This window comes from Temnothorax americanus, unplaced genomic scaffold (assembly GCF_048541705.1).
Source record: "Temnothorax americanus isolate GAGA-0224 unplaced genomic scaffold, ASM4854170v1 Scaffold80, whole genome shotgun sequence".
Lineage (NCBI taxonomy): Eukaryota > Metazoa > Arthropoda > Insecta > Hymenoptera > Formicidae > Temnothorax > Temnothorax americanus.
In genome coordinates, this window is record NW_027509803.1 from 113,121 (window position 1) to 127,048 (window position 13,928).

The window sequence follows — 13,928 nt, forward strand, 5'->3', positions numbered from 1 at the left end:
GCGATTTTTATGGACTTTTTTGATGCACACCAACAGTCGCCGCACTGTCCGTTTCTCCTAGCGTAAAACCGCCCATATTACTATTTGCTCACGGTTCGGTTTTACCATTCCGCGTCCGGTGCGGAAATTCTTGGTCGCCGGCATATCTGCCGAATAAAATCCTCGCCAAACTAATTTACCATCAGGTTATCTAAAATTTTTACGTATCAGACATTTTACGCTCTTATGCTCCTTTATATTTTGAATTGATTTGTATATGATGCAATAGTAGCTTAAAATTGTACACGATACTTTCGATTGAAAAAATCTGCTCGCGCGTTTGGATTGTCACGATATTCAAAATACTATCATCAAAAGACTGTTTAAATCAGCGTAAAAATATGTGGAAAAAGATAGTGAAACATAAAGAAATTGTTACCTGACAATATGCAATAGATTAGATGGCTGTAAAATGTTTTGATCAAATTCTCGATTTTTCAATTAGAAATCGTCGAGTAGACCTTTTTCCCACTGCCAGGGTACTGCTCCGCTGTTTTCGAAATATGCAGCAAAATCGTCTCGATTTCTAAAGGCAATTCGGGCGTGGGCGTTAGTTCTGCCTGCGTCGTTCACTTCCTGTAATGCACTGTTTATCACGGCTCTCTCTTCGTTGAGCATGCCTATATAATGCCTTTCAGAGAGTGGCAATTTGTTTTCTTTTTGGATAATACAATTATGCAAGCATATAGTCGCTTGAACAATTTTGACTGCAGTAGAAACAGATGCAATTATCGATCGACGATAAATTCGCCATTTTGCTACCAAAATGCCGAAAGCGCTTTCGATCATTCTTCGTGCTCGACTGAGACGGTAATTGAATATCTTTCTTTGACGGTTCAGATGTCCGCTTCGTGGATACGGTCGCATCATGTAACGAGTCAAAGCGAATGCCTCATCCGCTACTAACACAAACGGTAATGCGGGCCCAGAAGCTTCAATCAGTCTCGGTTCTGGCAAATTCATTTTGTTTCTTTCGAATCGTTGGCCAAAGTTTGAATGCGCGAAGATACCGCCATCGCTCTGTCTGCCTTCCGCAATGTCAACTAGTGTGAAACAGTAGTTGGCATCACAAACCGCTAGTAAACTGATGCTGTGATTTCCTTTGTAATTGTAGAACGTTGAGCCGCTGCGAGGAGGTGACTGAAATAAAAAATTACAATTTTTATCTCTTAAAGTAAATATAAAATACATTATCTTAACATCGACTCACCTGTATTACTACGTGCTTCCCATCTATCGCACCAATACAGTGCGGAAAATTCCACTTTGTCTCAAAATCATACGCAATTTTCAACCAATTCTCTTCATTTATTTCAGGGAAAACTGATTCGTGGAGAGTATTCCATAATACTTCGCATGTCTCAAAAATAATTTTTGAGACAGTGCTTATTCCAATTCAAAAAGCATAAGCAATTGAAGCCATAGTGTCCCCAGACGCTAAATAACGCAGGCATACTAAAAGCCGGGTACGGGCTGGTATTGGATCTCGGACGACACATTGTTTTTCAATGAATGGCTCAACAATGACCATTAACTCATCAAACATCTCTCTGGACATTCTAGTATAATTGTAGAACATTTCGTAATCTTGAAATTCCATTTCTCTGACCAAATTTTCACTGGCACCCTGGAATAACCTTTGTCTTTCTCTGAATATCGGGCGCACCCATATTCTGTGACGAGCGTTTTCCTCTTGCAACACCATCAGTTTCCATATTACAAACAGTTTTAGTATACGACGTTTCCCAACTTTCCGTTGTTGACGCGTTTGTTTTATCTTCTTCCACTTTAGCCATCGTTTCCATATAACGATTAATATCAGGTCAGGATTTATTTGATTCAATTCCATCTTGTACATTAAATCAACTGTTTAATCTAGAGATCACACGGTATCTTAACTACTTTCCCACTCACGCAGAATACTGGGGTTTGTCGGGGTATATCTAAATCGTAGTCAGCAGTTTGTAATAGTCCTGAAAATTAGACAGCAATGTTATTGCTGCGATACACATATTTCGATACGTTATTATCGTTATTATAAATCATTCACCATTAAGTCCACATTAACAATAAATTTGTTCAACGTGATTCACGCTGGTTCGCTCTGTGAAGATGATTATCCCATTTTAGCATATCAGGCTGAAAGTATATATTACAATAAAAATATCTTACATGTAGAGTTCTTATTTTCACAAATTTAGAGCACATTCTCTTATATATATAAAATATAATTGTATAAATATTATTTGAATAATAACATATTTTATATGTAAATCTTACATCATATGGCAATTTTCTTCATGTCATCTGGTGGAGATTGAGATGAAAGAACACACATAACCTCCGAGTCTGGCATAACCAATTTCAAGTGCAGATGCAGAGAGAGAAGTTACGTCATTTTCTAGCCTGGGTTTACATGGAGCGTATTTCGCGCAATGCGTAAGTTGCGAGAACCAATCGCAAATCAGTTTTGTATTTCTGTTGAAGGATACAACGGTAACTCTGATCTCCAATTGGTTGTATTAGTTACGCATTGCGCGAAATACGCTCCATATAAACCCAGGCTAGAAAATGACGTAACCTTGATGCATAATGGACGTAACTTCTCTTAAATCACTAGGATACGCAGGTTACGCTTTACGCAAGTTACGCCGCATGTAACGGCACCCTTATTGTGAGGTGCCCTACCTGGCATTACATCGATCCCGGATCTTTAGCTGCAATCAAGACACATTCTCACGACAGTCCATCCTTGAACCCTGTATAAACCGCGACAGCGGGGCACCATAACACAGTTCGAGGCCATTAGTTTGAAATCATCGATCAATTCGAAATCATCAGTCAGTTTAAGATCATCATCAGTTCCATTGCAATATTTATCAGTCAATTTCGATGCGACAACCGCGAATCAAAATCGTACCTGTGCGCGCTACCACAAAGGCAGCGTCAACGGAACTCGCCGCAATCACCGGCCCTGAAATCTAAAACCGCCACGCGTCGAAATTGGAACCACCAATTAGTAAGTCGAATTTCCGCTCATCTCTTTAACTCTTCGAGTTTTAAAGTCTTACAGGCCAACAACCTTATTGCCTATAGCCTCAAAAATGTTGAAAATTTTAATACTTTAAATATCTCCTATAATTGAGGACAAAAACTGATACCAAAGCATCAATTTGGCTTTCGAAGCACGTAACAGTAAACCAAGTACATAGACTGATCCATAAAATCAAAAGCGATCTAGCTTAGATAGCACAGCTAATTGTTATAAATTCGAAAAAATTTCACCTTTTTAAGTTCTTTAGGAATACCGGAATACCCGTAATTTGCCCGAAATAAACTCAAAAAGAATTCCTTCTTGATATGTCAAAAATAATTTCATAGAAGTATAACTTTTGACTTCTTATGGAATTAATCTAAATGGTCTTAAAAGGAGTTCTTTTTCTATTTGTAATAGGTTCAAAAAGAATTCACTTTTTGTAATAAATACGCATGCGCAGTCTATTTGCTTATCTCGAGCCGTCTCGAGGCAGCATTGCAGCATTTTCTTTGTCTTCTCTAGTCTTCCCGGCGGCCTTCCTGCTAATTCCCGCTTCTACGCACTTCTGCGTCAGGAAATATATTACGCTTCAACGTAATATTTATATTAGTTGGCCGTAATTGACAACGTACTTGGCACGAGCATCAATAACGATGATCTTTCTATGGATGAAGAAAGACTATTGAGGATCATAGAAGGATGCTCCTTATGCGTTCCTGAGCCTTTGATGTTACAGTTACGCATGTTTGGTAAAATCCAAACCCTCACGAGGGAACATTTACGATCAGAGTTTCCTCCCCTTCCCACTAAAGTTATACAAGGCTTTGGTGGTTATTACGGACCAATCAGCGTGGGCAATCATAATTTATATGAGGAAATACCATGCCTCGGTGTCACTGCTGAATCCGTGCATCATTCTATAAGCAATGACCCTTCGGGACGATACCACTCATCTTTAGAACGTCCCGATGATAAGATCGTGCCAAATAAAAACCTACTAAGTTTAAAACCTTTAAGAGCACAATTTTTTTCGTTGAGAAGAAAATAAGATTTTTGAAAGTAAAACATTTCATTAATTTTATTAAATTAATTTATTGCAAATACTTGATAACCTCATCATCACACACGTTGATATGATTAAATCTACATCTGATTTCGATTTTTACTAAGTTTTTACTCAAGATCGCACATTTTATAAAGCTAATGATTCAACTTAACCTAATTAACCTATTGCTCTGATTGTGAGAAGTCGAAGGATTCGAGCTTGCCAAAGGTAAGTGATCTATTTTACGTTATCTAAATCTTTGATTCTCTTGTGTGCTGATTAAGTTAGCGCTTCTTCTGACACTCACATATCTGTAAATAAATAAATTAGCATCTATGGATACAATGCTTGTAGTGCTTATCACACTAATTGTAATTAATTTTTTCGTTTAGAGATAGAAGCAAAAAGATATTGCTCTGAAGTTTTTCCTGATATTTCTCAGGCTTTTGATAAGATCATGCTGGCTTCCTGTCAACTATAATAAAAATAAAATCAAGTCTACCTTCGAACTTTCACACTATTCTTAGATCTTATCTTGATCATAGAATGTTCCTAGTAAAATACAAAGAGACAGTCACACGACTCCGTGCCATTTAGGGTGAAGTCCCATGGAGCCAGCGTACGGCGTACCGGCGTACGGCGTAAAGAAACTTGGCCAATCACAGGATTTGCGCCCGTTTCGTTACGCCAGCACAAATTTTACGTTGGTTTATGCAGCGTAGGGCAACGTTCTGGCGTTTACACTACACAGACACACACATGTTCAGAGTTCCTAACCTAATACCTAATAAAAATATAATATATTATTGTGAAAAAGGATTGAAGTTAAAAATGAATAAATACCAGTCCAATAATTTCTTGGTAAGTATCAGTTTATAAAATTGTCGATATATACAGCACGAAATAATATAAATACTAGAATTATAAGAAAACTGAATTTAAAAGCACGCTTATCAATTTGAATCAATTCTTTTTGTATGTTAGGATATCATCTTAATCTCAAGTTTAATATTATCAATTCTTTATATGATAAATGCACATTAGAAAATGCACTAATTTACATAAAATAATGTTTATTTGTAGAACATAAAATGTGGTTATTGTGGCGATATATTAGTCGTCGCCACACAAGAAGAAATGTTGTGTCACAATTGTTTTGAACACTACGATGAAAAGATGCATGCTGTATCCATCGATGAAGACTTTGTTGTAACTATTGGTAAGTTTTGCAGTAATAATACGTGTAGCTTTCCAGCAATGCACATAGTCGGCACTGTGTAATTTATTTTTTAACAGAGTGCTTCACAATTCCAACACAGCTCAAAAAGTAAGCTTTTTGCCGTGTGTTTCAGTCGTGCGAGTCTAAAGAGCATATAACAAGAGTTCATTAGCATTACGTTGTATCTATCTGTGTTACCTTGCTGGAAAGCACCCATTATGTTACATACACGTAGGTTTCAAATGTTAAATTTAATCTGCAATTAATTGTATTTTAACAAGTTCAAAACAGCAATCAAGCAGATACGGAGGACACTAGCAATGAACATCAGTCCTCAACAGATCACCGTGATGAGATGCTAATTAACGTAGTACAAACAAAGCCAGCATTATACAATTTCCACAAATTTCCACCTACCGAACGGACAAAGGCGAAAAAGAAAGCACTGTGGAAGGAGGTTGAAAATATATTAGGAGGTTTGTATAAAAACTTAAAAGATATTACTAAAAGTTGCAAAGTGCAAGTTATAATCTATTTTAAGAATACGAGTTAATTTTGTTTATGATTACAGGGCTTATGACTGCGGATGATGCAATGAAAAGATGGAAGTATCTAAGAGATTGTTACGTGCGTTACAAACGGCAAGTAAACGAGTATGTTCCAAGTGGATCCGGTGCACAACCGAAAAAACAGAAAATGTTCCGCTTTTATGAAATCATGCAATTATCGACGATCAATTGAAAAGTGCACCGTATGTATTTTTATATATTCTTCATAAATTACTAAGTAATAAATAGTAAAAGAAACTAAAATTTAGTCTATTACATACATAATATTTCAAATATGCACTATAATTATAATATTTATACAATGTATAACCCTGCCAAAAATTGTGAAATCCAAAAGAAACTCTTATAAATAAATCCTTTACCTACTTCTATATAAGTATGTATAAATATTAATACAATTTGCGCGTAATCTGACCTGAGCGTACAGGTTTTTGTTTGATAGGATTTTTTACTGGATAACAGATAATTGAGATCTAAAAATACGAAAATCTGTATTATGATTGATCTTAATTTTGCCATGTGATATACATTTTCATATTTTTTCCATACTAACTTAATACCTGTATATATGTATAATAACATTTATATGTAATAATTTTTTAAAACTGTCAGTAATTTATCCGATTGCGATAAAGCTGCTGGAAGCGCACAAGAAGATGACGATTGTTTGCTACTATCAACTTCAACAACAAAGAGTACATGTGAAAATAGACCGTTGTCTTCGACTTCACCAGGAAACAGCATATGTGAACCGTTGTCAGGAGCTTTACGTCGGCCGTCACAAACTTCGACACCCAAAACAACTTGTAAGAAAAAGCTTTATTGCATTTTCTTAAAGAAATGTAACATAATCGATGTAGTTACGTAGTCGATAATTCTTGACTTTAATTTTATCTTCTAAATAACTTTTGAAAAATATTGTGGAATACTATAATATTTCCTGCTAGCAAAACTTCTGACAAAATCCTGAAATTTAATAGTTTTCAGAGACATTAGGAAAGCAGGTTTATTGACTATAATTATGACTATATAGTCTCTGATTTCCTTTTACTACTTTATTAAACTCTATTATTGCAGCGAAAGCATATAGTGACTCCTTGATGCCATCAGAACTACGTGACGATCTTAAAAAAGTTCTAAATACTCCAGTTCCACAAAAAGATGCCATTGATCATTTTGTTCTTTGTTTATCAGACGGGATGCGAAAGCTATCTCGTAAAAAATCTCGTTTATTGCAAATAGCAATTCTGCAGCTTCTTGCAGATGCAGAGGAAGAGGAAGCCAAAGAAAATAATTTTTAGTTTATTTTTATACAATATTTAATAACTTGTATAATTAGTATTTTATATCCGTGTTTATTTATTTTAATATTGAATGCTATTTGAATGGTTTTTTTAGTTTATCAAAAATTCAATATTAAATGTTTTTTTTTTAGTTTATCTTAAAGTCAATATTGAATGTTTTTTTCTTTTAGTTTATCATAAAGTCAATATTGAATGTTATTTAAACGTTTTTTTTAGTTTATTAAAAATTTTAATACTTTTAATATATCTTTGTATGTATATAGAATAGATACACTTTGGTAGACAATACATACACTTAATTAGATACAGAGTGTTAATAAAAATTACATATTTAACAACGGTTACAAGAAATGTCGACATATACTACAGCAAAGTGTAATTGGTGTATCAAATACAATAATTAATACAAATTTGATTATTCTGTTTGAAAAATATATTTCATTTTTTCATGAAATGTACAGTCTATATAGCATACTTCTTTTTTGTGTGGAATGAATAAAAAAACATTTATTTTGTACTTCTTGGTTTTTTAAAAATTATTCTGCAAAACCTTCTCCCATTGCCATGGAACCGCACCAGTAGTTTCAAAAAATGTTGCAAAATCATCTCTTATTTGAGCACTACTCTTCGTCGGTCTACTTCTGTCGAACGTCCCTGCATCTTCCAGACCCGTGCCACGCAATTCCCGTTCATGTACATTTAATGTCGCATACCTTCTTTGTGTGTGCGGTAGCTTAAGTTCTTCTGATATTATGAAATTATGTAGACACGTAGCTGCTTTGATTATTCTAGTGGCAGTACGTACGCTGGCAATGATCGGTTTGCGAAATATTCGCATTCTCGCAGAAAGTATCCCAAATACACTTTCCACAATTCTGCGAGCTCGACTTAAACGATAGTTGAATACGTTTTTACGTCTATTAAGCCTACCACTTCTAGGATATGGCCTCAGCATGTATCGCGTTAACGGAAATGCTTCATCACCGATTAGAACAAATGGTAAAGCCTGGCCACCATGTTCCACAGGTCTCGGCGGAGGAATTGACAGCATACTGTTTTGTAATCGCTTGCCGATCTCGCTAGCATTAAATACTCCACCGTCACTACGCCTTCCTGGCGCACCAATGTCCAGTAATGAGATCCGATAATTAGCATCAGCAACAGCCATTAACACCAAACTATGAGTGCCTTTGTAATTATAATACATCGAATCACTATTCGGAGGTGCCAGTATACATACAGCGTCATGGAAAAGTAAAAAAGTTTATTACATGATCTATTCTATATATATATATATATATATATATATATATATATATATATATATATGTATATATGTATATATATATATATATATATATATATATATATATATATATATATATATATATATATATATATATATATATATATATATAGTTATATTTTTTTCTATCTTCTCATAAAAAAAAATTGTCAAAGTATTATATATATTTACCTGCAATACTATGTGTTTCCCATCAATTGCGCCAATGCAATTGGGAAAATTCCATTTGTCTTGAAATTCATCGGCTATTCTTCGCCAGTTGTCTTCTGTTGGTTTTACAAATACCATATCTTTTAGTGTATCCCATATTACTTCGCATGTCTCTGACACTATTTTTGACACTATATTGTGTCCTACACGAAATGCGTATGATACGGATACCATGCTATCCCCTGAAGTTAAATATCGCAAGCAGATTTGAAGGCGAGTGCGAGCAGAAATAGACTCCCGAATAACAAATTGTTTCTCTATATGTGGTGAAACAATCTGCAACAATTTTTCGCACATTTCTGGTGTCAATCGAAAAAAATTGAAAAATTTTTCTCTGTCTTCGAAAACCATTTCTTGCACCAGATTGTTGCTAGCCCCTTGTGCGAATCGTCTTTCAGCATTAAAAATTGGTCTAACCCAAAATCTTCGAACATTGCGTCTTATTTATCTTTTTTTCTTCTCTTCGACTCTCATTAATTCATAAATTGTATATATTTGAACTATTTTTCTGCGAACAGCTTCCTTGCACAGAGTACTTTCCGAGCACTTGTATATTTTCAAATATTTTATTAAATTTATAAATGCAAGCTCCGAGTCCAACATTTTGACAAGGTTATGCACATTTGTTTTGATATCATGTATATGAATGTCTGTGTTAAAACGTCACGTTGAAAATTTCATCGGGTGTCCCATGGGGCGTATTTACGCCGATGTAATGATCAATAAGCCAATCACAAGATTCCTTGAGGATCCATTTTGAAAATAAGCTTTGTAAAACAATACTGTGATTGGCTTATTAATCATTACGCCGCGTAAATACGCTCCATGGGACATTCGATGCTTGTGCTGGCGTAACGAAACGGGCGCAAATCCTGTGATTGGCCAAGTTTCTTTACGCCGTACGCCGGTACGCCGTACGCTGGCTCCATGGGACTTCACCCTTACTCTGGTGTTCCACAAGGTAGTGTTCTCAGTCCGCTACTATATCTCCTGAACACGGCAGATCTACCAACAACACCCGGCATCACAATTGCTACATTTGCGGATGACACTTACTAAACGATACGCTCCGCACCAGCTTTTGAAGCAATCAGTGAAAATAATTATACAAAAGCAGATTTCTTCGAACGAGTCGAAGAAACTTGTCTCTCACCCAAGGGATAACCTCAAGAAAAAAGTGACAGATAGTGATCAACATGATCGTATTGAGAGTGTTCGCGCACTTTTCTTTTAACTTACAAACTCTCTCACTTGTAAACTGGCCAATCATGGGCATTGAAGGTGGCAGCCGGAGCATCGGTTACTTGCGGATAGCGCCTTTAGCTTTCCTTTGTTATGTAAATTAGCGCACGCATGCGGCCGTTGCCTTACCGTCTGTGCTAGTTGAGAAGGCTCGGTTATCACTAAAACTGTATCGTGTTCCTAATAAAACTATTATAGAAGTATTGTTCATATACAAAAGACAATTTCTCTTATTATTCTCCGGGACAATCCACAGAGCCTCGTCAACAGATCGTATTGACCGCTAATGCCGAGGAGATCTTTAAGAAGGAAGGTATACAAAATCGCACATGTACTTATCATATACACTATCTCGTAAAAGTTGTAAAAGTTAAAGAGAACCAAAAAGAGATCTGTATCTATATGCACGTGTGACAAGCACTACTACTTTTTTGTAATACATTTTGTATAGTAAAAATGAGAAGAAAATTTATCGCTCATGTTCTGTTTGTTTCCAATTAATATTTCACGGTGTCAGTAAGTAAGGAAATGATAATTGAAACAATAATTTATAGATATATATATTTCGCTTCTTACTTTAATTAGATCATGTCATGTTATTTACATGTCATTTATCTTGTAGCTAATCGTTGGCCAGTCATTTGTGTTAATAAATTGAGAATCACGCGATAAAAGCCGAGACAAAATTAGAAACTATAAACATGATAAAAGACGCGTTATGCTTGTGGAGAACGCGCCCGCCAAAAAAAAAAACTGTCGATGCGACGTTTAGAAACCGAGACCGTTATCTATCGGCACTGTCGTAAAACGGAACATACAGCAGATAAATAAGCCTCGAAGAAATAACAAAAATCGAAATGCATCCAGTTATTCACGAAAAAAATGTTAACAATAATATAATAATAATAACCGTAAACAGTCATCATTCGGTTGCTCTGCAGAATTCAAATAATCAAAATTTCAACAATCAAAATTTTAACCCTCAGAATTCAATTGATCAAAATTTTAGCAATCAAAATTTTAACAATCAAAATTTTAATAATTAAAATACAACGTTAACATGCAGGTATTACGAGAAATCCGGTCATACATTAGAAGATTGTCGTAAGTGCACGTATAACAATAGCATCCGTCAAAACTCACAAACTCCGAAAAACAAGCAGATTCCCGCGAGAACAGAGACAATCCCGGAAAACACGAAGACTCGCCCCACTCGAGTAATAGCGGAAGAACTAAAATCAGTTACCGAACAGTAAGTATAACTCAAATAGAAAACATTCAGTAAAATTAAAAAGGCCAAATTTTATGAAAAATCTAAAATTTTTAGTAAACAGTAGATTAGGACCGAATATTTCTAAAAAGAATTCTGTTACATCCGATATCATAGTGGGTAAACATGAAATTCTAAGGCTTAGTGGAATCACGAAGCATCACGTGACCAGATTAGGACAGGCATTAATAGATATCTTTGAATGTCCTCCAATCGCTTTTCATTTAGTTAAAAACGATTTTCCACGATAGGTACCCATGACCGAGAGTTATAAGCGTGACACCGGATTAACGGAGGAAATAGCTTTTCCAGATGACCACCCGGAAATTAAACACTTCTGGGAGCGCTGGGTTGTCCCGCCGGAAGACTCAGACAGCGAAGGAATAGGGACACTCGCCCAGGACACGATAACGTCCACTGTGCGTTATAATTGGGATAACAACTTGTTGTCGCCCGTCATGGGCAGTTTCCTGACGGGAATACCCATAAAAATGGGATTCGGGAATTAGATTTCTTTAAACAATTTCGAGCAAAAGTCAACTAGGATCAAAATAAACTGGAATGGAATAACATTAGCATACCTTTTGAAGAAAAAGAAGAAATATTCCTCCAAAGTCAATTACATATATGCGTGTTAACATCAGTGGTTGCAATATAAGGAAAGTTTCCAGAAGTACGCCATGGAAAAAATAGCCATTCTACAATGTTTAAATTTCCCAGACGACAACGTTATCCATTGCCTTATAGCGGGTATCATGGACTCAGCCGCTAAACATGTTGCAGCATCTATCTGAAAAGATTTGCTCGACAATTTCCTCGAGCAGGTGCACCACATTACGACAACAGTCGCAGTACTCATAAGAAGTCACCATCCTGCCTAAATCGCTGCCTTTATCTTACGATAAAAAATGCGAAGGTATATCTGTAAATAACACAAACCCACAAAAAAAGAAAAGTTGTCTGCGGCATAGACTAAACCATGGTATTTCCATGTCTATGTATTTTAGCCTGTTGAAACCGAATATGACCTCAATTTTGCCCCTACACGTCAGGATTTTTTTCTACAGCCAAAAACAAGGTGTTTTGGCCTTACCCCTCACGACGGGGTTCTTCGTAGACACATTGACGGGCACATTATAAAAGTAGTTGTTATAACGAGTCTGCATGTGTAGCAAACACGAAGGTCTGTCTAGACACCAGGAAGTTGTTAAGACTTGCTATTGTGTGCCTAAGCACTATTGCTGTAAGAACAAGTCCACCTCGACAAAGGAAGAACCTATCATTAGATTGAGGCCTGTGGACCTTGTTCCCATACCAAGACCAGTGGTAAGGAATATAGTGGAGGTGAGAGATTTCTCTCAGCAGGTGCAAGAAGAAGACTTACAAGTCCCTCTTAGTGGATTAGTGTATAAAGAAAGAGAAACTCCTACTCAAGGAGAAAGTTTAATAGATATTCCTCCAGTTGTTACCCCTGAGAAAAGCTTGGAAGAAGTAGTGCGAGCTCATATCATCACACCCATAAGAGTTGTGAGAAATAGACAAACTCCTTTGTTTACCTGGCCAGCTGATTTAGAGGACTAAATATGGATCCTGAGGCATCTCTACCAACAAGAGTCAGAACCCTGACCAATGATGCTGACTTTGCCTCTCAACTGTCCTACATTATCTCTTCTCAAACACTATCCAATAAGAAAGCTGCACTAGTGCTTGAAGCTCTTGATCCTAGAGAGTGGAGGGCTGAAATAGGCTTCCTTAGGAATGTAAATGAAGTGATGAAATATGAGGGTTTTAATCCTTCTGAGATCATAGCGATTTTAACCAATAGATGGCAGAAAAATCATGCTAGAATTGCTCGTTCACCCACTGATAAAGAAATAATAGAATCTCAGATAACAGTAGCAGGAGAAGTTAAACTCTTTAAGTTTTCCAATGATGAAAAGTTCATTAAAGATATATTATTCATTTGTTTGATGTTTGTCTCTAGAGGAGCAGCTTATGATAAGATCATGAGGAAAAGGCCTGACATCCTCTACACAAATGCCATATAGGCAAGAGAATATTCCAAATAATCATTATCCACTTCAGTCTTCTTGTACAGAAACGCCATATAAGCAAGGAAATATTCCAAATGATTGTGTACTCCCAACACAAGTGCCACATGCACATCAGAATATTCCAAATAACAATAATCAGTCACAATACGCTGTTCCAAATAACAATAATCAGTTACAGTACGCGGTTCCAAATAACAATAATCAGTCACAATACGCTGTTCCAAATAACAATAATCAGCCACAATACGCTGAAAATGTCCCACTATGGCCACAGCTAAATAATGCAGCTCCAAATGCAAATAATAATATGAATGAAGTCCGTCCTGTATTGCAGCCTATTGATTATAACAAGTACGTATAACATTAATAAAAAAAATAATACTACTTTATAGCAATGCAAATATATACATAGTTCAAAATATTGTTACATACGTTTTGTGTTTATTTGCAAGGATAAATGTTTATACATAAAATAATATTTATTCTTTTAGACTGCAGGAACGCCTGGACAATATGGATGCACAACTACAGTAAGTGTGAACATGAAAAGATATTATATAGTAAAAATATTTTTACTGTATTTATCTCTGACAAGCAATATACACTGTTTTTTATTTATAAAATAATATGTGT

At 35.8% G+C, this 13,928-nt stretch overlaps 3 protein-coding genes and 1 long non-coding RNA gene across 7 annotated transcripts in view; 2 read left to right on the forward strand and 2 right to left on the reverse strand.

The window, feature by feature from the left end:
* LOC143907447 (uncharacterized) overlaps positions 1–13,928 on the forward strand; it is a 95,690-nt gene that overhangs the window by 80,400 nt on the left and 1,362 nt on the right. The window contains exons 1-2 of one of the 2 annotated variants that reach the window (XM_077424259.1): positions 13,016–13,646; positions 13,787–13,825. In XM_077424259.1, coding sequence (XP_077280385.1) covers positions 13,279–13,646; positions 13,787–13,825 — 407 coding nt within the window. In that variant the 5' untranslated portion in view covers positions 13,016–13,278. Of the gene's footprint in view, positions 1–13,015; positions 13,647–13,769; positions 13,826–13,928 lie in introns of those variants that run through there. The other variant, XM_077424260.1, reaches the window with a different exon arrangement.
* LOC143907451 (uncharacterized) overlaps positions 519–13,928 on the reverse strand; it is a 40,107-nt gene continuing 26,697 nt past the window's right edge. Inside the window, exons 5-8 of the long non-coding RNA XR_013259849.1 lie at positions 2,320–4,432; positions 2,090–2,178; positions 1,250–2,012; positions 519–1,179 (exon numbers count right to left, since the gene is read on the reverse strand). This is a non-coding gene — a long non-coding RNA (uncharacterized LOC143907451). The remainder of the gene's footprint in view (positions 1,180–1,249; positions 2,013–2,089; positions 2,179–2,319; positions 4,433–13,928) is intronic.
* LOC143907450 (uncharacterized) lies at positions 4,818–7,054 on the forward strand. Of its 3 annotated transcripts, none has more exons than XM_077424270.1 (6): positions 4,818–4,982; positions 5,205–5,340; positions 5,622–5,816; positions 5,912–6,091; positions 6,522–6,715; positions 6,987–7,054. In XM_077424270.1, the coding sequence occupies exons 1-4, from the start codon at positions 4,833–4,835 to the stop codon at positions 6,079–6,081; spliced, it is 651 nt and encodes a 216-aa protein (XP_077280396.1). In that variant the 5' UTR covers positions 4,818–4,832; the 3' UTR covers positions 6,082–6,091; positions 6,522–6,715; positions 6,987–7,054. The 3 variants fall into 3 exon arrangements, with proteins under 3 accessions (XP_077280396.1, XP_077280397.1, XP_077280395.1); XM_077424271.1 differs by having other exon boundaries at positions 6,545–6,715; XM_077424269.1 differs by having other exon boundaries at positions 5,912–6,715.
* Positions 7,734–9,754, reverse strand: LOC143907456 (uncharacterized). The gene is made up of 3 exons (XM_077424275.1): positions 9,675–9,754; positions 8,692–9,168; positions 7,734–8,442 (listed from the first exon to the last, which is right to left on the reverse strand). Exons 1-3 carry the CDS (start codon positions 9,752–9,754, stop codon positions 7,743–7,745), a joined length of 1,257 nt encoding a protein of 418 aa, XP_077280401.1. The 3' UTR covers positions 7,734–7,742.

Excerpts from the sequence above, each read along its gene's own strand:
- LOC143907450 (XM_077424269.1), top strand. The coding sequence starts at position 4,833 with ATGCAGCGTAGGGCAACGTTCTGGCGTTTACACTACACAGACACACAC. Across the intron at positions 4,983-5,204 it reads ACCAGTCCAATAATTTCTTG|AACATAAAATGTGGTTATTG; the intron begins GTAAGTATCAGT and ends GTTTATTTGTAG. Across the intron at positions 5,817-5,911 it reads GGTTGAAAATATATTAGGAG|GGCTTATGACTGCGGATGAT; the intron begins GTTTGTATAAAA and ends TTATGATTACAG.
- LOC143907456 (XM_077424275.1), bottom strand. The coding sequence starts at position 9,754 with ATGCCGGGTGTTGTTGGTAGATCTGCCGTGTTCAGGAGATATAGTAGC. Across the intron at positions 9,169-9,674 it reads CTACCTTGTGGAACACCAGA|ACGCAATGTTCGAAGATTTT; the intron begins GTAAGGGTGAAG and ends AAGATAAATAAG. Across the intron at positions 8,443-8,691 it reads GGGAAACACATAGTATTGCA|GGCACCTCCGAATAGTGATT; the intron begins GGTAAATATATA and ends TGTATGTATACT.